A 23,528-nucleotide genomic window follows, 5' to 3' on the forward strand; every position below is an offset into this window, starting at 1 on the left:
GGTGTTGTGTCCTTTGGCAAGGCACTTTATTCCTCATTGCTCCTCCCCACCCAGGAGTGATGGGTACCTGGTAGGACAGTGGTTGTAATGTGTGCGTTTAGCTCTGCTGCGCTTATTGGCTGCACATGTGAGCTGTAGTTTGCTCCCCAGGGAGTTTTGTGGTATCATATTAGGTCCAGTGACCAGGGGTAATAATAATTGTAAAGCGCCTTGATCACATGAACTTGTGGATATGAGCGCTATATAAGAACCCATTATTATTTACTTACAATTCGTAGTCATGATGCCTGCAGAAAAATATGTTGACTTGAAAACTAAATTCATAATAAAGAGAAGCCCGAAAATGATACCAGGTATTTCCATGAACAGGACATTCCAGCTTTTGGCCATACAAATTTTGACGTGGGCACTATCCGGTTCAGGCCCCGAGAACCGGATAGTGCCCACGTCTATGAATATTCAGCGTGAACGAGGGCGATAAAACTACAAAGAATGCTTCGGATAAGGCTGGCAGGAACGCAAACAAATTATCTCCTCTAGTCCCAAATTCTACACTTGGCTCTTCTAAGTATTTCTCTGCACTCCCACCTGGTCAGTCCACAAGGATTGGATTTTTCGATAGTTGAGAACGGCGACACCAAACGATGTGTCCACTGAATTGAAACGGATACTAGCAAACTATTAAAAGTGCATGTTATGTTGTAAAATACCAAAGTCACCATTTTTGGTCGAAAATGAAAAGAAATGCGTTGCGACACACGATAATTTCGAGTATTTAAGCCCCACAGTCCCTCAAACCACGGCCATACATGAACGCGCTCGCGTATGTCCGTACGCTCTAAGCTGACATTGAATGGTATGCATTACACGTCAGCGACGAATGCTACGCTTGCGATCGTGTCGATCGGTACGACGGTATGACATGAATCAATGGTCCAGTTCAAGTGACTTGAATGACTATATTATACAAATGTTTTGATGTTTTCTGCTCTGTTATGGACAAGGGTTTGGCATTCACAGGTGCAGAACATTTCGGCCAAGGGGACATAACACTAAAACAAAACTGACCAACTTCGCCTTTTGTAAGCGCCAGCGTTCCCGCCGCGATACGTTCCGCCCGTACCCGGGCCCCGTACCTCGATTCCAGCTATGTACTTAGCCGGCGGTTGACTATTTTATCTTTTATCTAATGTAAGCCTAGTGTAGCCATGTGAGATATATCTACGGTCCAATTTCGATATATTGTAGTCTAATTTTGATTTGCTGACTTATTCACTATATTAAATCACAGACAAACAGAAAACTCAACTCACTGCTAACATTGCCGATCAACTTCAAGAATCATGTCTTAATTTTCTCCATTCTCTTCCAATAAACCCGAGACAATTTTACTGACAGTATTACTGTTACAAACCAGTTTGTTATGATGGACTGTGTTATACACTAAAGTTTTCGATTTCATAAACCAGAATTCAGATCTCTCCGTTCAAGAGACGAAGTTTCTCGTAAAACTTAACCAACAAGACTCAAATTATGATGATCGTTCTTTTTCGTATGTCGCTGTAGCAGCAGCAGCCATAGCTCTCGTACGTTGCTACGGAAAAACTCTTTTCCGTTGCATGACTTGGGGTTTTCCCGTTGCAATCCATATTCGTCCGAGCTACGACTGCACAGATGAATAGACTTTCTGGTCATATTCGGTCAGCATCAAGGGCACCACTTTACAAGTGGTATAGCCACAAACTGATGACGTCAAATCCCCATACACAATACACGGTGCCACAATTACAAGGCATATGTGTTTTGTGTACGGTGATTTGACGTCATCAGTTTGTGGCTATACCACTTGTAAAATGATGCCGCATCAAGTACTGAAGTTTTGAAATATTGACTAAAGACCTGCTTCTTTTAGAAAGCATAGTCATGCGACAAGCGCCAGTGAAAATTTTCTTTATGCTTTGTCTGGAAAACATAGGTGATTTTACTCAGCTCACGTCTGAAGTTGCACTAAAAATATCGTTTAGGACCTGATAAACAAAATGTTACACTTGATGGGGTGTTCGTGATAAGTGGAAACGGCGTTTCTGTCCAATCACTGGCCATGCTTGGTTTAGGCGTCAAATATAGGCAACACTTCACATTTATGGGAATGTTGCATAATTATGATAACCTATGACCCCTCCACGTCACTTTCGCTCCTGGCCGCCATTGGGTTGACAGTGCCCAGCGTGTCGTTCTTCCATTTTTTCAATGAATCATGAATCAGGCTGAACAACAACTCGTGGACTTAGGTATTACTCCTCCGAGTACACGCCAGTCAAAGAGAGTGAAAAATCAACGAGCTTTCACTGAATTTGTCGCCGATCCAGTCAAGTCAAAACCAAAAGCCCGCGCAAACGTTCAGCGGGGCCGGAAAGTGAAAATGGCGACACCCAACCCTGGCGCCAAACCAACAACTCGACGCGGAGTAATGGAAACCACTCTGAAAGAAAAACTCATCGACGAGAAGTCCAAACTTGAATCAGCCTTACAAAAGATAAAAGAAGAGGCAGAAATAGAGACTTTGAGGCGAGATATAGAGGCGCTGAACATCGAAAAAGTTTCATTGCAGGACAAACTTGCAGCCGGCAACGAGCGGAAGTCACCTAACCACAATCCTGCAACTGCTGCTTGCCCTGACCCAGGCCCATATGCCATGCCAGACTTGCGCAAAATGGCCGTAGACGAGCAGGAGATCCAGCAACTATTTCAGGCCGGTAGCCCATGGTCTCAGCAGGCATCATCGTTCGGTACAAGTCCGGCGGGTACCCCAGCAGTTGCTTTCACTGGGACTACAGCCCGGGGGGGTAACTCCCATAGATGCTGTACGGGGAGGGTCCGCGCGAAAGGGGTCGTTTTTTTGCACTGTTTGGTATCAGAAAGGGTATACTTTTCACGAGGTGTTGGTATGAGAAAGGGTCCGGTTTTAAACACAAACTGACATTTGTTAAAAAATCATGCTGTCAACACTGGAAACCCATGTATCTACATCCCAGATCTACCATCAATATTTCCGATCTGTCGGTTTGACTGTTGGTACATGTACCCCTGGTACGCAAGGCGAGTGAGTCGTATACGTATGGTATTGTATGGTATCAGATCACTCTACCCGATCGCTATATATGGAAGTGCTCATGAATATTCAATTGGGACAGCGCCTTCTCATTATACCAACCTTTGAGCCAATCAGGTAGCAGCTTTTAGGTCCTACATAAACAAAAAGGCTTCCAGCTACACAAATTTCCTATCACCAACTTTAACGCTTTGAAACGAAAGATTTCATTGGCGAATGATCTTGCCTGTATGCGGATAATGCAGCCTTTGAACACTTAGCCACGATCTGGTCATTTGGTTTTACAATTGTGCATTGTCTGCCTGATTTAGAGGCGATCCAAACGGGCGCAGTGCAGTGAAAAGTGTAATTTGCATGGCCATGGCTTCTACTCCCGGAAAAAACCTCTCCAACAAGCAATGATGTCAACTTTCAAACCACAACAGAGCTGAACTACGGGTTTCCTGCAATCTTTCTGGCAGTCCTGAGCTTCGTGCACGCGGGATATCGGAATGTGGGCGGCGGCGGGAGAGTTGTGGGGAAGTGCGCCAACCTCCAACTCGCTGCATGGACATGACATTAACGAAATCGAAATCCAAAGTTAGTTAGCTACGTCCATGTTACACTAAGGGAGGTTTTCCATCAAATAAAGCATGGGTGGCCACAAATTTTGCACAGATAGCGTTGCACTAGCCTTGAAGAAAGGTGCATGGAACGTGGGCAGTTTCGCTCGGAGCTCGCTGTCTTTAGGCAATGTATGGTATATTGAGCCGAACACAATTTACTTCCGGGTTCACAAAATACTGCGGATTCTGTTTACGGAGTCCTCAAATATAACTATTTGGGATGACACATAGCCTTCGAGGCATATATGTTTGTGATGCTGAGAATAACATATGTTCAAAAATAACAGATTTTCATAGTTGACGGTTTTGTGCGACGAAACAGACTTTTAAGCCTGCGTCAAGGAGGTAGCTCGCTTGTACCGTGAAGGTAAAAAGAAATGCTTGTATCTCCATGCTATGTATGTAATCCTGTGGTCGGATGTTGTTTCTTTTTTACAAACTATGTACATCATGAAGTTAATAAGTTGAATTTTGATGTTACATTCCATGTGATTCTACATGTTCCACAATTACGCTAAGACAAAAAAAGGAAAATATCAATAAAAATGGCTTCACAAAGACTGAAATACTACGTGATACTCGATGAAGTATTAAGTTTATGAAATGAAATTAAAATTGACAACACGAATGTTTGTCTCGGGTAGTACTACTGGAACAATTTCACAGACTATTTTTTGTTTTGTTCAATGATGAAATTTCTGTTTCCTTCCACTTTTTCTATGGCTTCCATGATGACAGATGAAGTTCCATCTTATTGAATAAATGTGATTGTGATGTGATGTTCAAATGACAGGATTGCCTTGTCGATCTTTGTATTCCCCATATTCTCTCATTTCTGCTTCTCGCCTGGTTTACTTTCCTGTGATACATGGCCAATGTAATGGTTGGAAAATATTTAAAAATGTAGGCTGGCGAAAGAGTGTATTGACAGTTTATTCAAATCATCAAAGTTGCAATCCTACTTAAAATAAAGAAGGCCATAATGGTTAAATTTTCTCTTGATAACTTTGACTTGGTCACCTTCTATGAATTGAGTTTTCAATTACTGCCCATGTCAACGATCGTGTTTCCCTCTGAACAGTTCCGTTCACCGTGATATCACCCGCACGTTTGTACCTCGATCACGCGACAGTGACGCTGTGTGGCTTTGCAGCTTAGTTTTCATGGTACTATCATAAAACGGCCACAACGTTTGACCATACCACACATTGTTGGGATTATCATACGGAAACAAGACTGCAAAACTAAGACTTATGAATCTTCAATGGAATTGAGGACAGATCTTGATCGAGCATGCTGGTTGAGCTCGGCAGTTGCACAAGCGTAGTACGGTACGGATCTAGCTCCATGGGTACCGCCGATCGTACGCACACCAAAACCTATTGCTAAAATTGTTTCACGAACAACCTCGCCTTTTTTAATCTGACACAGTTAGAAATAAGGAGATGCTTAGAAAAGAGAAAAAACATACTTTTATGGACAACGACGAGCACGTTTCTTTGCGAAGCAGAATCAAAACACGGCAGAGGTACGTGAAGTAGGTCACGGCCTTGGACTCTGTGCACGGATCTGATTGGACACTTCATTACCTTTGCCCCCAAATTATTATTCATGAGCACTTCCATATTTAGGGATCGGGGCGAGTGATCTGTTGGCGGGGTAGCGTGAGTTGCTATGCGGGTCAAAGGTCAACCCCACGCTACCACGCCAAAGAGATAGCTGCGTTTCGACAACTAGGTATCAGAAAGGGTAGGTTTTTTTGCTCAAAACTGGTATCACAACAGTTTGGGTTTCCATGTTCGTGCGGAGCCCCCCCGTACTATTAGCCATGGAGTTACCCCCCCCCCCCCCCCCGGGGACTACAGGTAGGCCTCAGTTGAAGTCAATGAGATTTCACACACGCTGCGATCACGTGCGTCAGGCGGTACTGTGGCCTCACATGTATGTCCGGAGCAGAACATTCACGGGTTCCGCCTGAAGTACGATGACTTGTCCATGTCCGAATTTACGGAGGGACATTTGGCTATTCTACAATCGAGTGAATTAACCTCCGAAGAGCGTCGGTTTTGTCTGTCACATCTCCATGCGTTAATGAAAGACGCGAATATCTTTCCGTGGGATGCTATTCTGAAATACCACGCCGCCTTGCTCACCGATATGGAGTCCGGCATCAAGTCATGGGAGAGTGATTTTTCTGACCTCAGAGAGCAGTACTTGCTGCCCAGAATAGGCGAAGTAAAACATGACCGCAAGTCCGCTGGTCCCACAAGCAAGAAAAAGAAAGACAGCATTGGCGTGTGCTATAAGTACCAATACAATAAATGCGATCTCAACAGTCCGGGTCAGCTCCAAAATTGGAGACGCTATACCATAATATTTCCCCCTCTTATTAGCCAATCAGCGGCCAGCGCGCCATCAGTAAAAATTGTATTTCCTGGCAACCTCCACATGCGTCCTTCGTTACGTACGCCATACTGTGTCGAACTCCCGCGCCGTATTCTGTCATAAATGTCGAACAGTTGTGTGGCCACTCTGTCAAAACACAATTTCAAAATCGCGTACCAGTTTTATTCTGGCTAAGACAACCAAACCCCATATATCGCTGTGATTCCTAGACTCTGGCTTGAAGTCCTGCGAAATATAAATCGTGTACCTACACAGATCGTTCAGAATACCCCATTTGTATCGGAGATGGCAGCGATACAAATTCTACCGTATGGGGAACAGTTGTGTGGCCACTCTGTCAACACATTTTCAAAATCGCGTACCATTTTTAGTCTGCGTTTGACAACTACAAAACAGGTATCGTTTTAAAGCTCTGACATTGCTCTTCTTTCTTGCAAAATGTTATACGCGTACCTACACAAATAACCTTTATAACAGTATTTCTAATAGAGATGACGAACATCCACAAAATGATTCTCGGTACTTGAGCGAAATCGATAAACTGGGGGTAGAAATGAATCGTCAATATTTCGAATATTTGTTCACTAATCGGACTCCTTGTTGGACATGACCTTCTGCAGAACACGTGGATTATGTTGACTGTCGAAATTCGTCGAAATTCACAAGACAGGGGCTTAATAAGCGGCCCAAAACTGCCGATCACACTTGGTGGGTAATTTGTGACCCAGCGTGACCTGTACTTTATTAATGATGTAATCTGGTCGATGATTGGCTGAATGCCGGAATACATTATCATAATGAGTCTCCAATTTGGAGCTGACCCGGACTGCTCAAAGACGGCGAGTGCAGCTTCAAACACTACTGTGAGGCGTGTGTCAAGCTATGTAGCAGTCTGGCCGCACATCCCAAATTGTCCATGGAAGGACAAAGCTTACCGTGACAAGGAAGCCAGCTCTGGAAAGAAAGACAGTGAGGTACCTAAATCCAAACCTTGTAGCCTGAGTCAGCCACCAACTGTTGATCAGACAAATCAGACTGACGGATTCTATCACAATGACTCTGGGCATCGGGTGGACGTATCTGTTAATCTAAGTAATACCACAAACCCATGTAATCTCGACAAGTCATTTAAATTTGGTTTTACTACCGATAATCATCACTCATATTTTTCCAATTCTATCAATCATGTTTCAACACCCACTTATGATTATGTTTATCATAACGATTGCTCAGATTTTCCAACAATTCCCAATACTGCATGTGAAGCGCGCTGCTCTACTCTTACCGACCCCGGGCATGGTAATTTTCACAGTAAAACAATTACGGGTTTGGGTAGACACAACAATGCATCATGTACTCTTTCACATCACTTAAGTGATCACGAACAGCATCCCGACAGAAGGGATGTAACGCAGAGCGTCTTCGACACTGCACCTCATGCACGTGGTGAGGTATGTGCCAATATTCAGCATATTCGCAACACAGTCGATGTAACTAAACAATACTCTGATATCCACTCCAAGTGGGAAGCTTGTAACCCACTCGCCCAGACGGGCAGCACAATCCCTGCGCAGTGTTACGACACTGAGACGTACACTCGTGATACACGGCTGCCACATGATAGCCTAGACTCTTGGCAGTGCGACAGTGGCACTGAACAGAACGACTGCAACACACATACACGGTGTGATACTGACTCTTTTCCGCAGGGCAATTGTGGCCCTGGCCAGGATTTTTGTGGCACACTTTCCACATGTTTTCATGACCTGTCTTCGCAGTGCGATAGCGGCACTGAACAGGATGATTGCGATACACGGGCATATTGCACTGTTCAAGTACCCGTACCTTCTGACACCCTTGAGCGAAACCCTTGTTACAGAGCTCAATGTGACAGCCATTTTGAGAAAACTTATCTTGACACATTTAAGCACTATGTGACACCAAAGGATATGTTACTGTACCACCATTGCTAAGTGATTGTGGCGTGGATGAAATCTATGATATTTGCACAGCGCAATACTGGTATTGAGCCAATTACGAGTAACAGCCTAGCTAACAACGATGGTTGTGAGTATTGGCCCCCCCAAAATCACCTCTTAATTTTAGGACGATTTTGGACATGCAAAAAGGCTACTGAATCAGGCAGCCCCTACTATATAGGAGCTAAAATCCCTATTCCGTCAAATTTAACGATCCCCATTTGGCGCACAGAACTTCAACATTATTACGACAGACAGGTGTGTGAATTTCTAGAGTATGGCTGGCCTATAAATTATACGTTAGACACAATTCCACTCGGTTCTAATAAAAATCACAGTTCAGCACTGAATTTTCCATCTCATGTTGATAAATGGATCAACAAAGAAGTCGGGGCCGGGGCACTACTTGGGCCATTCTTGTCGAACCCCTTACCTATCCCGCTTGTCACCTCGCCATTACAAACAGTTGACAAAAGAGGTAGTCCTGACAGGAGGGTGTGTCGATCTTAGTTTTCCTCCTAATTGCTCTGTGAACGATGGCATTCCAAAAGGGGAGTATTTGGGTGAGGCTGTCGAGCTGTCTCCTATTTAAGAGAGATTTGAGCAGGGCTTATCGACAAATTCCCGTTGACCCCAACGACTACAGGTACTTGGGATACACTTGGCGGGGTCTTCTTTTCCTCGATTTGGCTCTCCCCTTCGGCTTACGCACAGCAGCCCTAGCCTGTCAGCGCACAACCAATGCCATCAATTATATATACAATCAGCGTGGTTATGAATGTGTTAATTACATTGACGACTTTGGGGGCGCAGAAACCCAAGAAAGAGCAGATGACGCCTTTCTTGCCCTCGGTAATTTACTATCCGAATTGGGTGTAAACGAGTCTGTCGAAAAGGCAGTTCCCCCTACCACCAGCCTGGTTTTTTTAGGCATACTGATAAATACTTTGACCATGTCTCTAGAAGTCACACCAGATCGCCTACATGATATAGAAGTAGAGTTAGGCCAATGGGGAAACAAGAGGAGAGCAACCAGAAAGGAAATTCAGTCACTCATCGGTAAACTGTCATTTGCTGCAAAATGTGTCAAACCTGGTCGTGCTCTTCTCAACCGGATGTTAGATTTACTGAGATCACTCAAACGTTCCTCACACCATGCATACCTAAACCGTGAATTCCATGCAGATGTGCTGTGGTGGGCCCGTTTTATGAGGGTATATAATGGGGTCACTATGATCAACCAAGCACATTGGAGTCGCCCTGATGATATTTTCTCGTCCGATGCCTGCCTAACAGGTTGTGGCGGCTGCACAAGTGCTCACTATTTCCATGCAGAATTCCCCAGTAGCATCTTGAATCTCGATCTACATATTAATGCCCTGGAATTGCTCGCTGTTACAGTGGCCACTAAGTTGTGGGGTAATGAATGGGGCGGCAAAAGAATTCAAGTGTATTGCGACAACGAGGCCACGGTTACAGTGATCAACACAGGGCGAACCAGGGACAGATTCATGGCATGCTGTCTCAGAGAGTTGTATTTCATTGCTGCCACCTGTTGCTTTGAGATAAGGGCAGTCCACCTCGCCGGCTCTTGCAATAGAGTTGCAGACGGTTTCATTAGATGCACTTGGGCTCAAAATATCGTCAAGAGTGCCAACCAGCAATAGCTGACATGACGGTCACAACAGTAAATGATGACCACTTTCAATTTGTTAATGATTGGTAATCCTTTCATTACAGGTGTCCGCCAAAAAATTATCTCCCAGTTAGACAAAGACCTATCAGCATCACAACAGGCCGCCTTATCTGAAGGTTCACGTCGCAACTTGAGTTCACAAGTGAAAGGCTTTCTTTTGTTTTGCAAGTTTTTCAAGTTTCTCCCAGTGCCAGCATCTGTTCAAACCATTTGTCGTTTTCTCCAATTCCTGGCAAGGTCTGTCACTTCCACTGGAACACTTCACAATTACATATACGCAGTTAGATTTTTACACTAAATTCATGGCATGTCTCCTGAGGCATGTGATAGCTATGTAGTTTTCCGAGCTATCAAAGGCTTGAGTCAAGGCACTTTGTGCTCTCCCCGCCAGAAACTGCCAGTCACCCCACCATTTTTGCAATTTTTTACAGTTTCTCGATATGTCAAAGGCAAGGATGCCACTATTTGGGCAGCCATTTTAATTGGTTTCTTTTCCTTTTTTCGTAAATCTAACCTAGTCCCAAAGTCAAGATTTACCTTTGACCCAAACAAGCACTTATGCAGAGGCAAGATTGTTGTAAGTGATTACGACCTCATTATTGTTGTTACTTGGTCCAAGAACATTGAGTTTTATGAGCGTTTGTTAACCATTCCAATTGTCAGTGTCCAAGGGTCATCTTTGTGCCCTATCATATCTTATCGACACATGTGTTCCTTCGTGCCAGCACCTCCAATCAGCCCTGCCTTTGGCATCCCCATGGGCTCCTCCTCCTTCCTCTCACTCATTCCTCATTCGTCTCATCTTTCAAACGGTTGTTGTCAGCTGCTGGCTACCCAATTAGCGCATACTCTGGCCACAGCTTACGCAGAGGTGGTGCCAGGTTCACCTTTTCATGCAGAGTCCCTGGTGAGTTGATTAAGCTACAGGGCGATTGGCGGTCCAGCGCATATTTTCGTTATCTTAGCATTCCATTTAAGACAAAATTTTGTGTCACTCACTGTATGAGTCAACATTTAGCTCAGGTCAGACTATAGCTTTTACCTGTACCTATCGTACTTACTAAGTCAGTTGTTGGTTTGGCAGTAATTTGGCTTCGCAAAAGCCTTCGCATTTAGTTGTTCTAGCATTACACTTACCTCGCGGCTCTTGCCTCACCTACCAAGTCCTGTGTCAGTGTAATTTGTCGTTGAGCGAATAATTTAGGCAACACCTAACATTTATGGGACTGTTGCATAATTAGGAGCGTGACCTCTGACCCCTCCACGTAACTTTCGCTCCTTGCTGCCAATAGGTTGACAGTGCCCAGCGAGTTGTCCTTCCACCCACCGTCCCTCCCATTGAGCTAGCATTGTTATCGCATTGTAATTTACTTGTATGTTACTAGCAATGTAACTTGTTTCTTTATGATCACCTTTATTGTGACTTGTTGGCTTTGCAAGAGCCTTTGCATTCAGTTGTTCCAGCATTAAACTTACCTCGAGGCTCTTGCCTTACCCGCCAAACCCTGTGTCAGTGTCATTTCTCTTTGAGCGAATCATTTAAAATCCATTGTTATCAGTGCGTACATATTGACACACACACCCACCAACTCATTAAGCTGGCAAAAGCTCTCGCAGAAATTTGTATGGGAAAAAGCTGTCATGGATTTGAAATTGCATCGACTTCTACTTCGATAAACGTATACAAAACTTAGACAACTTCGCGGTATCGGCAGCTATGCATGTTTGTATGGAGCACACTTGATCACACGTGACATTTGAACCTGTACAGTATACCCTAACCGTACGTATAGTCTATACAACAATTACATTTTGATGTATTGAAAAACTTAAAAGAACAACAGTAAAATTGATGCGGTCAACGATTTTTAATTGCATTTTATGAGGAAAGACTTATGATATTACACTGTCAGGTGCAATCATCAGCTAGGTGGTATAATAGAAGAATCTACTCTGTCTGCAAAACTTGAAACATTGTTTAGCAGGAGGTCAGACTAAGTGAAAACAACACCATTCGATCCACAAACACCGGCACCGCGGGCCGCGTCTGACCTCCTGCTAGACAATGTTTCAACTTGTGCAGGTGGAGTTGAATAAAGTGTAATTAAAAATTCTTTGACCACATCTATTTTGATGTTGTACCACATCGATTTTACTGTTGTTCTTAACAGTTTTTCGATATACGAAAATGAAAATGTATTTGTTGGAACGTCCTTGAATTAACAGTTTAAACAGTTTTGAATTCATTCCACCAATAGGTTGTCCAAAGTACTTGACTGATTCAGGGTAATAATTAAACACTCATATAGTGAGGAACTATTTGTAAACGTTGATTTGCTTGAATCCTTGCATATTTGTAGGGTAAAACAATACAATAGGGTGTCGATAATACAATATCGGGAGTACGTACTGGAAATATCAAACGTAATATGAGTGATAGACATTTTGAAGCAGTACTGTATACTAGAATGTGCATTTTCAAAATTACAAGAAAACCACCAACATTTTGTTAATTTATCAGCAAAACGTTATCCTTTCATGTGACATATTTATTGATACTATTAACACTTTTATTGTAGGTGGATGCATGGTTTTCTTGTCACAACATCTTCAAACAAGCCCTGTTTGTTTGGTTTCCATAATACTACCCTTTGTTTTGAGTACCTAGTCTCGTTATTTTTTACGATAAATCGAGGTCAGCGTAGGTCAATCCTTAACTTTTTCATGTTTTGCAATAAATTTCGTCTAGAAAAGCCATGGTTTGTTGACGAACCGTCTCTTTGTGGTATTCATCGTCGGTTTTAATGTTTTATTCCCTGTTGCTTTGTTCGTGAAGTCCTCTAGATTTCCCTTTATTTGGCAGGTCGACACTAGCATTGTGTCTTTTGGATGGGACTGCTAGTTAGACAACTGGCCGTTTCTCCAGGTCTTTGTTGCTAAATCAGTAAATACCGCTTTGTCGTAGCGTGACTTTTTTGTGTGAAACGGCAACGACCTTTCAGCCATCTGAATGTGTTGCTTTGGTTTTGTTTGTAATTTTGGTTTTCTTTCGTTATTATAGTCGGAAAGTCTTTCCCAATTTCATTATTCTTTTCACAGCTAGTTTTATCCGTTAGTGTTTTCCAAAGGGTCTCCAGTAAAGTCCTCTAGATTTCCCTTTCTTTGACAGGTCGACACTAGCATCCATTACACTGATATCTGTGTCTTTTTTTTGGGGGGGGGGGGCGACTGCTCGTTTGACAACTGGTAATTTCTCCAGGTGTTTGTTATTTCCTCAATTAATACCGCCTTGTTGTCGCGTACTTGTTTGTGTGACACGGCGACGACCTTTCAGTCAACTGAATCTGTTGTTTTGGTTGAGGTTTGAGTAGGTGTGTTTCAGTTTTTTAATTTTGGTTTTCTTTCGTCCCAGTTTCATTATTTTTTTTCACTGCTAGTTTTATCCGTTGGTATTTTCCGAAGGGACGTTCCCTGTTTTCAAACTCTTAACAATCAAATTCAATTACTGATTGCCCAACGTCTTCTTTATTTCTGTCGGTGTCCTCCCTGGCTTGCAAAAGAAACATTCGACAGGTGTTGATTCCGCCTTTGTTGTGCATCAACCATTTTTTTCTGTATCATAGAAGTTGACTGAATTAAAGTTTTCAATGTCCTTCCCTAGCGATTTCTTGCGTGGCTTGAAGAACGTATTACACGATAGTTTAATGTCGTATTATAAGTGCCTACTTATGCTTATATATTTTGAACGCAGCTTATGAGGGTGGGCAAGAGCAGTACGCACGTTTTCATTGGTGGATAGAGAGATCACCCCATAGGAAATAGCAATTGCTGTAGCCAATAGAATCGTCCATTGCAATTCATTACTGTTTTACTCAGGCTAGACATGAAATCGTAGTTGATCGTCTCCTATAAAACTTTGTTTCACATTAAACCTGCTGAATAATTTGATAATACAGATTGTGATGCATGTCCGAACCATTTGAGAAGAAAACAAATATTTTACAACGAAATAGTATCTATTTTCAAAAAAATGTCGCCGTCGAAATTGTTAGATTTACCAGTCAATTTTGCCAGCTGCCTGCTCTTAATGCAATCAGTGCTCGAACGATGACGTCATATCGCTCCAACTCTCGCGAGGTTTACTTTTCTCAAAGGAATTTTCTCAAAGTTATCGCGGAAAGTACAATTTGTGTTACTTCATTGTGGACGGACATATGAAAAGTTAGGGTCGGGAGATTTAAGGTTCCAAGACAAGAAATGTGACCTTTTTAATCTAACAATTCTCTAACGGTTAATAAAATCAGAACCCCTGTAAAGTATACATTTTCTGAAAGCCTACATATATGGGAACATTTTGGTAACCACAGTGTCACCATTATTTACATAACTATCACGTGACAAGATAATTTGCATAACCTTTCAAAAGTCGGTTTTCCCTATGTTTTGTCTCAATACTTCAAAATATCTTACTCAAACTTGCTGGAATGCAAGCTGTCACAATGCTCTTTCAAAGTGTGTCTCAGATTTTTTATATCTTGCTTAGTTTTTTTGCAGCACAATTTTAAAGAAATCAACTATGGTAAAATTCACTGCTCTGGAAGTTTTTCTGGCATAAAAACTGTTTAAGAAGGTTTAAAAAAATTCTGAGACACACTTTTGAAGACCTGTAGGATAGCTTGCACTCACATGAATTTCAGCCACATATCTCAAAGCATTGAAACAAAACATAGGGAAAACCGATTTTTGAAAGGTTATGCAAATTACCTGTCACGTGATAGTTATGTAAACAATGGTGACATTTTGGTAACCAAAATGTTCCCCTATATCTAGGCTTTCCGAAAATATACAATTTACGGGGGTTCTGAGCTTATTAAACACTAGAGAATTGTTAGTTTAAAATGGTCAATTTCTTGTCTTGGAACCTTAAAACAGGGGAAGTCGGGTTACCGGAACCACACAATGTTTTTTTTTTTCATTGGCCTTATGCAGTAACGCAGAAGACATAATTGAAATACTGAAGCTCACAGATATAAATGATGTCCTTGGAACTAACGGCGAAGGAAGAGGTTAAGGATCAAATAAGCTGACAACTTTCACATTACCATGACAAATGTAACACATACACTTGATGTCATATCTGCCTTAACCATAGTTAGAAAAGTTTGGATACTACAACGTAAAGCAGTCAACACGACAGATAGTTATAGCACAGGAAAAGTTGATGTCGTGCAGTTGTTCCTCAATTTCTAAATCGAGATTTCAATTTATAACTTTGATTTATATCAAAATAATTTTAAAGGTAATATTTATCACCAATGTTCTCCATCAGATCAGTGTCAATACTCATTTAGTTCAATTATTCGAACTGAAACAAATTTCAAATTTATCTAAAGTCAAAGAAATTTAGTATCTTTTTTCAGCTAATTATATATTTGTTTATCATATGCTTGTATCGCCGTTCTCCTATTGTTTAGACGGTACTGATATGAACCCGTATTTTAACTAGTTAAAACACGAACTATATTTTCACTGTAACCGAACTACTTACAGCTACGCGTACGCGTTACCTTCGCTGGTATGTTCATATACATGTAAAAGAGCTGAGCGAATAAGACTTGTGACACTCCGAAAACGTCATTATGATTATGGTGAAAATTTGTTGTTTGCAGTCAGTTCACGGGCATTGCACGTAGGTACAGAGATTGGTCGCCATTTTAAAATCGGCCACCACACCATAACGAGGCTCTACTTATGATGGTTCGCTACCCTAATTGATTTACTCTATGAATATCTACATTCACACCAAATTTCATGCTTTTCTCACAAAATACACTATTGTTATGGAATTTGGTTATACCACGACAATTATGTTCTCGCTGTTTGTTTGTTTGTATGTATGTTACAGTTAAATAGAATAAATAACAATATATCTGAAACATTGAAACATGAAGATGCGTGTTATTTCATTCAAAACAATAAATAAAAACATGAAATGTAAGATGAAAACCAGAACAGCACGCACATACTAACTATCATTCTGCTAAGACAGATACATTCAAATTTGGTAAACTCTAACACCCTCCAAACACAAACACACCCACACACACAAGAATTTGGTTTATGAAATGCTTTATTTATAAGGCAAGAAAGTGGCGTATTATACGTAATAGAAATCCATTACAAGGTCATGGCTTTTAATTAAAGGTCTAGAGCTTTCTTTGGGGCTTTTATATGGAATTTGTTATGCACGAATGAATGAATATTCAAAATTGCGTCAAAACCATCAGCGTGCATGCCATCTAGAATTCGACAACTGTGACGAAGCCCAAGTCATCTTCCGCTATGAAATTCCATTTTACTTGTAGATGATTTTAAAATCAAAGTTTATGTACTACAAACTTAACAAACGAAATAAGCTTGCAAAGAATCGTGTATCGAAAAATAATATAAGTCAAATTCATATTTCTGTATGTCTATTGTTTAACATAATATATCAGGTGAACTCATTTCTATTTAAAATATGTGAAAAGCTGTTTTAACCAACATTTGGTTTTAGTAATTTGCATCAAACTCACACTGTTGTATGGCCTTTGACAGTAATAGGCCTAGTTTCAAGTAACAAAGTATCAAAATGTGGCTTCATTAACGATGAGACTAGCTCCTCTGCGGACGGTGCTTGAGGAAGGAAGCCAATTAATGATATGTATCGCTCGTGAAAAATACACATCTACAAAATCTCTGAATATTAATTCTGCTGCAAATATGACCTTTTCATGTCATCGACATTGTTTTCTTAACTCCCGTCGTATCGTATGGTCTCTCAGTCTTTGCCTGGTATGTTCCATATCTACCAAAGAAGACGTAACTTCTTTTTATCACATGCAAATTTCGTTAATCGTAACCATAATTTAACAACCTTTACAATAATCGTATTTCACATTAGAACCATCTATTCCATTAACTACCATTATTTGGCACAGTTTTACGTTCTAACAAATTGAGGTTGTGGTCTGTAAAAAACACAGCATCTTCGATGCAACGGTAAACTGTTTAATTTTTGTAATATGCACAATATTACGAGAACATAACATCCATAATTAACCGATTTTGTCCCTTTTAACTCTCCATATGATAACAATAAGACGCGGTACTCAGTGTCCAATTGGCTAATTTCGTGACCTCGTCATGAACTTACAATCTGAAGCTAAACTTTAAAACTTTCTAAATCTACAAATAAACAATCACAGCTACACACGTTGCTATTAACTTTGTGTTAATAATGAATCAAATCACTCCTTTGTTCCGATAATACCAATGCAATATTGTAAGTTCACGATTAAGTACTAAGAAAATACACTATAAACTAAGGGCGTCATATATGATTTCAGATAATGTAAACACGCTCAAGAATAGAATATAATTGCAATGCTTTGAAGCCAGATCACAATGTCTTGAAATCTGTGCTGAATATGTTGAAATACGGCCACTATTTTATTATAAGGCCAAAGTAATTAAATTCTTTGTTTTGCGTCCACTCAAAATGGGAAAAGGTAGGCGTCTAAGGGGCTGAAAACCACACACAAGAAAATTAACACAATGTAATTTGATTGCAGCAAACAAAAAATTGTAACAAAATTTTAGTTCAGAAAAGCTAAGCGGTCATGCCCTAAAATTTCCTATTCAAAAACACTGTGTGTGTTTTTCATGAAAACCTTAAAAACCTAAGCGGGTGGGGACGCAAAACAAAAAATTAAAGTACTTTGGCCTAATAAAATAGATGTGACTGTTTACATTTCAAAGGTTTTGATTTCAATTATAGCAGGCAAAAGTACGATGCAAAAATACAATGAATAAAACGAAAAAGGCCAGTATCTTAAATATATTGTTTTAGAAGTGTCAAAATAAAGCAATTTAAACTTATTTTACGCAATGTATTTCACAACTTAAATTGTTTTACTATCCTGTAGAGAAACAGATATCCTGTTTTCTGATCGCTTGATCTGAAGCAAATCTGCTGAACAGTTACAATACTATACAACAACTGCATTTTTATGTATAGAAAAACTGATAAGAACAACACAAATTGATGTGGCCAATGGTTTTTAACTACATTTTATGAGGAAAGGCTTCATCATATTACACTGTCAGGTGCAATCATCAGCTAGGTGGTAATAAAGAATCAACTCTGTCTGGAAAACTTCAAAGATTGTTAAGCAGGGGATCAGACAAAGTGAAAACAACAACACCCGATCCACAAACACCGGCATCGGCGTCTGACCTCCTGCTGGACAATGTTTCAACTTCTGCCCACGGAGTTGATTAAAATTTTATTTAAAAAAATTCGTTGACCAAATAAATTTCACTGTTGTTCTTATCAGTTTTTCGATACACTAAAATGCAAATGATTGTATTCGTTGGACTGTCCTTGAATCAACAGTGTTTAAACAGTTTTTAATTCTTTCCATCAATTGATTGTCCAAAGTTCTTGACTGATTCAAGGTAATAATTAAACACATATATTGACGAACTATTTGTAACGTTGATTGGCTTTAATTCATGCATATTTGTACGTTAAAACAATACAATAGGGTGTTGTCAATACAATATCGGGATTATATCAAACAACGGGGATGATGGACCTTTCGACTCAGTACTGTATACTAGCATGTGCGTTTTCAAAATTACTGGAAAACAACGAACATTTTGTTAATTTTATTCTGGGTGGACGCATGGTTTTCTCGTCATAACATCTTCAAACAAGCCTTTTTTGTTTGCTTTATAGTACCCTTTGTGTTGATTCACGGCATTGTTGACCATAAATCGAGGTCAGCGGAGTTCAATCCTTCAACTTTTGTATGTTTTGCAATAAATTTCGTCTAGAGTAGCCATGGTTTGTTGACCAGCCGTCTCTTTGTGGTATTCATGATCGGTTTTAATGTTTTCGTCCCCGTTGCTGTGTTCTTAAAGTCCTCCTGGTTACCCTTTCCTTGACAGGTGTCTGTGTCTTTTGGGTCGGACTGCTCGTGAGACAACTGGTCATTTCTCCAGGTCTTTGCCGTTTCCTCACTTTATACCGCCTTGTCGTAACAGAATTCGTTTCTCTGACACGGCGACGACCTTTCAGCCGACTGAATGTGTTGTTTTTGTTTGGGTTTGGGTCGCTGTGTTGCAGTCTGTAATTTTGGTTTTCTTTCGTCATTTGTGGTCGGGAAGTCATTTCCAGTTTCGTTATTCTTTTCACAGCTAGTTTAATCTGTTGGTGTTTTCGAAAGGGACGTCCCCTGTTTCAAACTTTTTAGAGTTAAGATTCACTTTGTGATTGCCCGGTGTCTTCTGTATCTCTGTCAGTGACTGGCGAAACGTCGTCAAGTGGTGTGTCTCTGTCATTGTTTTTTGTATCGCCTGAATCACCTTTTGCATTTCTATTCCTTATCATAGAGATTACGCCATACACTGTAAAAATAACAACGCAACCACCGATGGTACCGCCAATAATGACAATTGTGTTCACTTGACTAGTTTTGCCGATATCATCTACGGTGGACGTAGCAGTACTAACCACTGTGGTCATATCACCTTGCCCTTTACTTGCTGTGTTCCCATACTGTCTGCTCACAGTGGGTGTACTCGGCGCTGTGCTTGAATGTTCAGTCACAGTTGTTGCATCTTCGCTTGCCAAGGTCTCTTCTCCGGGCAGCTCGTTGCTCCCGGATATCAGATAGTTAGTGGAAAGTAACGGATCCGTGCAAGCGGACGATGCAGTTGTTGTGGATTGGATGTTGACGTACAATGTAGCTTCAGCATACATAGATTTTCCGATGTCATTCTCAGCATAACAACGGACGTAATACATACCATTATCCTGGTGTGCAAAGTTTCTCATCGACATTAATGTTCCGGGTGAACCTATTACAACGACGTTGTTACTCTGATTACTGAACTTATCTCCTGCTGTATTTGACCATACGATACGTGTCACCGGAGGGTTTCCATCGGCTTTACAGCTAAAGTATACCGCCTGGTTTTCCATGGTTACCGTGTATTCCAATGGTGAAATCTCGGCGGCAGCTGGTTCATACTGTACATTGAATGGACCTAACTGACACTCTGTGTTTCTAGTGTTGGCAGGATGAAATCCTGTGCAAATAAATGTTGCATGGTGTTGTGCCTTTGTCGGTGTCCAGTCGAATGAGAGGATACGCCAACCGTTAATGGGATCAGTAGACGTAACAGCTTCAAGCGTGTCGCCTTCAGATCCTACTCTTTTCCAATCCGTTGTCATCTGAGGAACCCCTGTAGGCACTGTACCAAAAAGCTAATTTAACACCCTTTGCTCGGGGTGGGTAAAGCATGGTTAAATTTTGGGGGTAAACTTTAACCGGACATGGAATATTCGAAAACTATTCGGGCCTTTCAGTGTACCGACATAGTTGACAAAAGTAGAGACTTTCAATAACTTTACGTATATTACAGCAGTGACGTTAAGCACATCTTTGGCTACATTTGCCGACATGGTATAGGAGACAAATTCCAGCATTGTTTATTGTAATACAGTGGCCACAGACAAAGGCAAACCCTCTTCTTTGACCGTGGTGTATAAGCTCCTAATTAATACATAGTGAATCACCACTGTAAAGCCTGGCGCAGCTAGAGCTTTCCTATGTGGAAGTATAATGTTGTTTCAACACATTTTCATCGTGCAGTATTGCAAGTTATACTACAGTCTGTTTCATAGCAGTTGTATTATGTTGTTTGTCATTATGAAATATCTATGTTTATGTCTGCATGTATCATGGGGTGACAAACTCCACAATTCTATGCCATTCATACATGGGGGGAGCAGGCGGGTACAGACGGTGCTTTTGTACATTATGTTATGCACGGCTTAAACCATGTCTTTTGGGGGTGACAAACATGCAGGAAATGACGTACAAAAGTTTGACTACCTGTAAAAAGTAGTGACTTTATCAAGTATTTTATTGGACTGATAGACATATTCAAAGGTTCACCTCTGTGCTCATGCAACCCAACAAAAAAGGCAATCATTTTGTCATGGTTTGCACAGTAGAGAAGACAGCGTATTTATTTGCAGTTTTACATGCATGATTAAAGCCACGATAAAAGCTGTCTTTTGACTGGAGAACAAAACACCGTATGTGTACATGGTTGACCACCGTGGCAAAGCAAGAAACATATGCTGCCCTTTGAAAGGGGTGTATAAGCTCCTAATTAATACATAGTGAATCACCACTGTAAAGACTGGCGCAGCTAGAGCTTTCCTATGTGGAAGTATAATGTTGTTTCAACACATTTTCATCGTGCAGTATTGCAAGTTATACCACAGTCTGTTTCATAGCAGTTGTATTATGTTCTATGTCATTATGAAATATCTATGTTTATGTCTGCATGTATCATGGGGTGACAAACTCCACAATTCTATGCCATTCATACATGGGGGGAGCAGGCGGGTACAGACGGTGCTTTTGTACATTATGTTATGCACGGCTTAAACCATGTCTTTTGGGGGTGACAAACATGCAGGAAATGACGTACAAAAGTTTGACTACCTGTAAAAAGTAGTGACTTTATCAAGTATTTTACTGGACTGATAGACATATTCAAAGGTTCACCTCTGTGCTCATGCAACCCAACAAAAAAGGCAATCATGTTGTCATGGTTTGCACAGTAGAGAAGACAGCGTATTTATTTGCAGTTTTACATGCATGATTAAAGCCACGATAAAAGCTGTCTTTTGACTGGAGAACAAAACACTGTATGTGTACATGGTTGACCACCGTGGCAAAGCAAGAAACATATGCTGCCCTTTGAAAGGGGTGTATAAGCTCCTAATTAATACATAGTGAATCACCACTGTAAAGCCTGGCGCAGCTAGAGCTTTCCTATGCGGAAGTATAATGTTGTTTCAACACATTTTCATCGTGCAGTATTGCAAGTTATACCACAGTCTGTTTCATAGCAGTTGTATTATGTTGTTTGTCATTATGAAATATCTATGTTTATGTCTGCATGTATCATGGGGTGACAAACTCCACAATTCTATGCCATTCATACATGGGGGGAGCAGGCGGGTACAGACGGTGCTTTTGTACATTATGTTATACACGGCTTAAACCATGTCTTTTGGGGGTGACAAACATGCAGGAAACGACGTACAAAAGTTTGACTACCTGTACAAAGTAGTGACTTTATCAAGTATTTTACTGGACTGATAGACATATTCAAAGGGTCACCTCTGTGCTCATGCAACCCAACAAAAAGGCAATCATTTTGTCATGGTTTGCACAGTAGAGAAGACAGCATATTTATTTGCAGTTTTACATGCATGATTAAAGCCACGATAAAAGCTGTCTTTTGACTGGACAACAAAAACACCGTATGTGTACATGGTTGACTACCATGGCAAAGCACGAAACAATTAATTAATACATAGTGAATCGCCACTGTAAAGCCAGGTGCAGCAAGAGCTTTTCATTATGGAAGTATACTGTTGTTCCGTCACATTTTCATTACCTAAACACGGTCCCTCCACAAACCGTGATCAGAAATATACAAGTGCAGCTCCCGACTGATGCGACTGATGCGCCCCCAACCCCATCAAAGTGTGCGTAAAGTCACGGCTTTTTTCGACTATAAACGGACCGACAAACCAAATTAATAGCGAAAGTGACAGCCATTATTTATGTTTGACTGTTACCGAGAACATTGAGATATCTCGATTATATTTCCATGTCCAGACCTAATACTGTCGATATTATCGGTCATATCATAGACCCTCGAGAAGTTTTTTTTTCTCGAGGGTCTATGATCAAATACACTCCTAAAAACTGTGTTACGATCTCTGCATATGAAGAAAGAACGAGTTGGGTGCGGAATTGTGTCTTTTCCTCAAAGCCATTTCCTGTGGAAGCTAAAGTAGCTAAAAACGATAAAAGAGGCAAAACCATTGATAATTATCGCTTTCAAAATAGCGTTCTAAGTTTGGAAAATAGCTGTAGTTAAGAAAGTCGGGCCTCATGCAAGTTAAAAAAAAAACTTTTCCAATGATATTTCGGCTAAAACGATAATAATTGCTTTCTAAATAGCGTTCTAAATTTAGAAAATAGCTGTAGTTTAGAAGTCGGGTCTGAGGTTGAAAAACAATTTCCTAGGATATATCGGATAAAAACGATAATTATCGCTTTCTTAATAGCGTTTTAAAATTAGAAAATATCTGTACTTTAGAAAGTCTGGCCTGAAGTGAAAATAATTTTCCAAGGATATATCGGATGAAAGCGATATTATCGCCTGCTAATTAGAGTTCTAAATTTAGAAATTAGCTGCAGTTAAGAAAGTTCGGCTTTACGTTCAGAAACAATTTCCAATAGTATGTCGGATCATGGAGGTAGTAGGGTCGGATAAAAACGTTGGTTCACCATTTCTGTTGTAATCTGTATTTTCCCGAGTGTGTGAAAGGAAAAAGTGTGAGCTTGAAGGAGCTTTCTTGTAGAAACCAGAAATACTATCAGCTTCACTGAAGTAAGTTTTAAAATCCAAAGTGACTTGTTCAATTGACCAAAAGTTGACCATACTACCACAGTTCTAATGACCAAGGTGTGTTCCATTACTATCCCGTCAACTTGTGCAGATTAAGAGTGATGCAAATTAATGCTAACGAGGCTTTGATAAGGTATTAGCATAATTGGCACCACAATGGACGCGATCGTCGTAGA

At 40.7% G+C, this 23,528-nt stretch overlaps 3 protein-coding genes across 4 annotated transcripts in view; 2 read left to right on the top strand and 1 right to left on the bottom strand.

The window, feature by feature from the left end:
* LOC139137307 (uncharacterized) overlaps positions 1-23,528 on the top strand; it is a 622,870-nt gene that overhangs the window by 71,906 nt on the left and 527,436 nt on the right. The window lies entirely within an intron of this gene.
* LOC139144843 (uncharacterized) lies at positions 8,639-9,769 on the top strand. The gene has a single exon (XM_070715646.1). It carries the CDS (start codon positions 8,639-8,641, stop codon positions 9,767-9,769), a length of 1,131 nt encoding a protein of 376 aa, XP_070571747.1.
* Positions 15,914-23,528, bottom strand: part of LOC139137018 (nectin-3-like) — a 69,866-nt gene continuing 62,251 nt past the window's right edge. For both annotated transcript variants that reach the window (XM_070704939.1, XM_070704931.1), the window contains one exon: positions 15,914-20,091. In XM_070704939.1, coding sequence (XP_070561040.1) covers positions 19,100-20,091 — 992 coding nt within the window. In that variant the 3' untranslated portion in view covers positions 15,914-19,099. The remainder of the gene's footprint in view (positions 20,092-23,528) is intronic.

The sequence above is a fragment of the Ptychodera flava genome, chromosome 1 (assembly GCF_041260155.1).
Source record: "Ptychodera flava strain L36383 chromosome 1, AS_Pfla_20210202, whole genome shotgun sequence".
Lineage (NCBI taxonomy): Eukaryota > Metazoa > Hemichordata > Enteropneusta > Ptychoderidae > Ptychodera > Ptychodera flava.

What these genes read in the sequence shown, in the direction of transcription:
- LOC139144843 (XM_070715646.1), top strand. Translation starts at nt 8,639, where the DNA reads ATGGCATTCCAAAAGGGGAGTATTTGGGTGAGGCTGTCGAGCTGTCTC.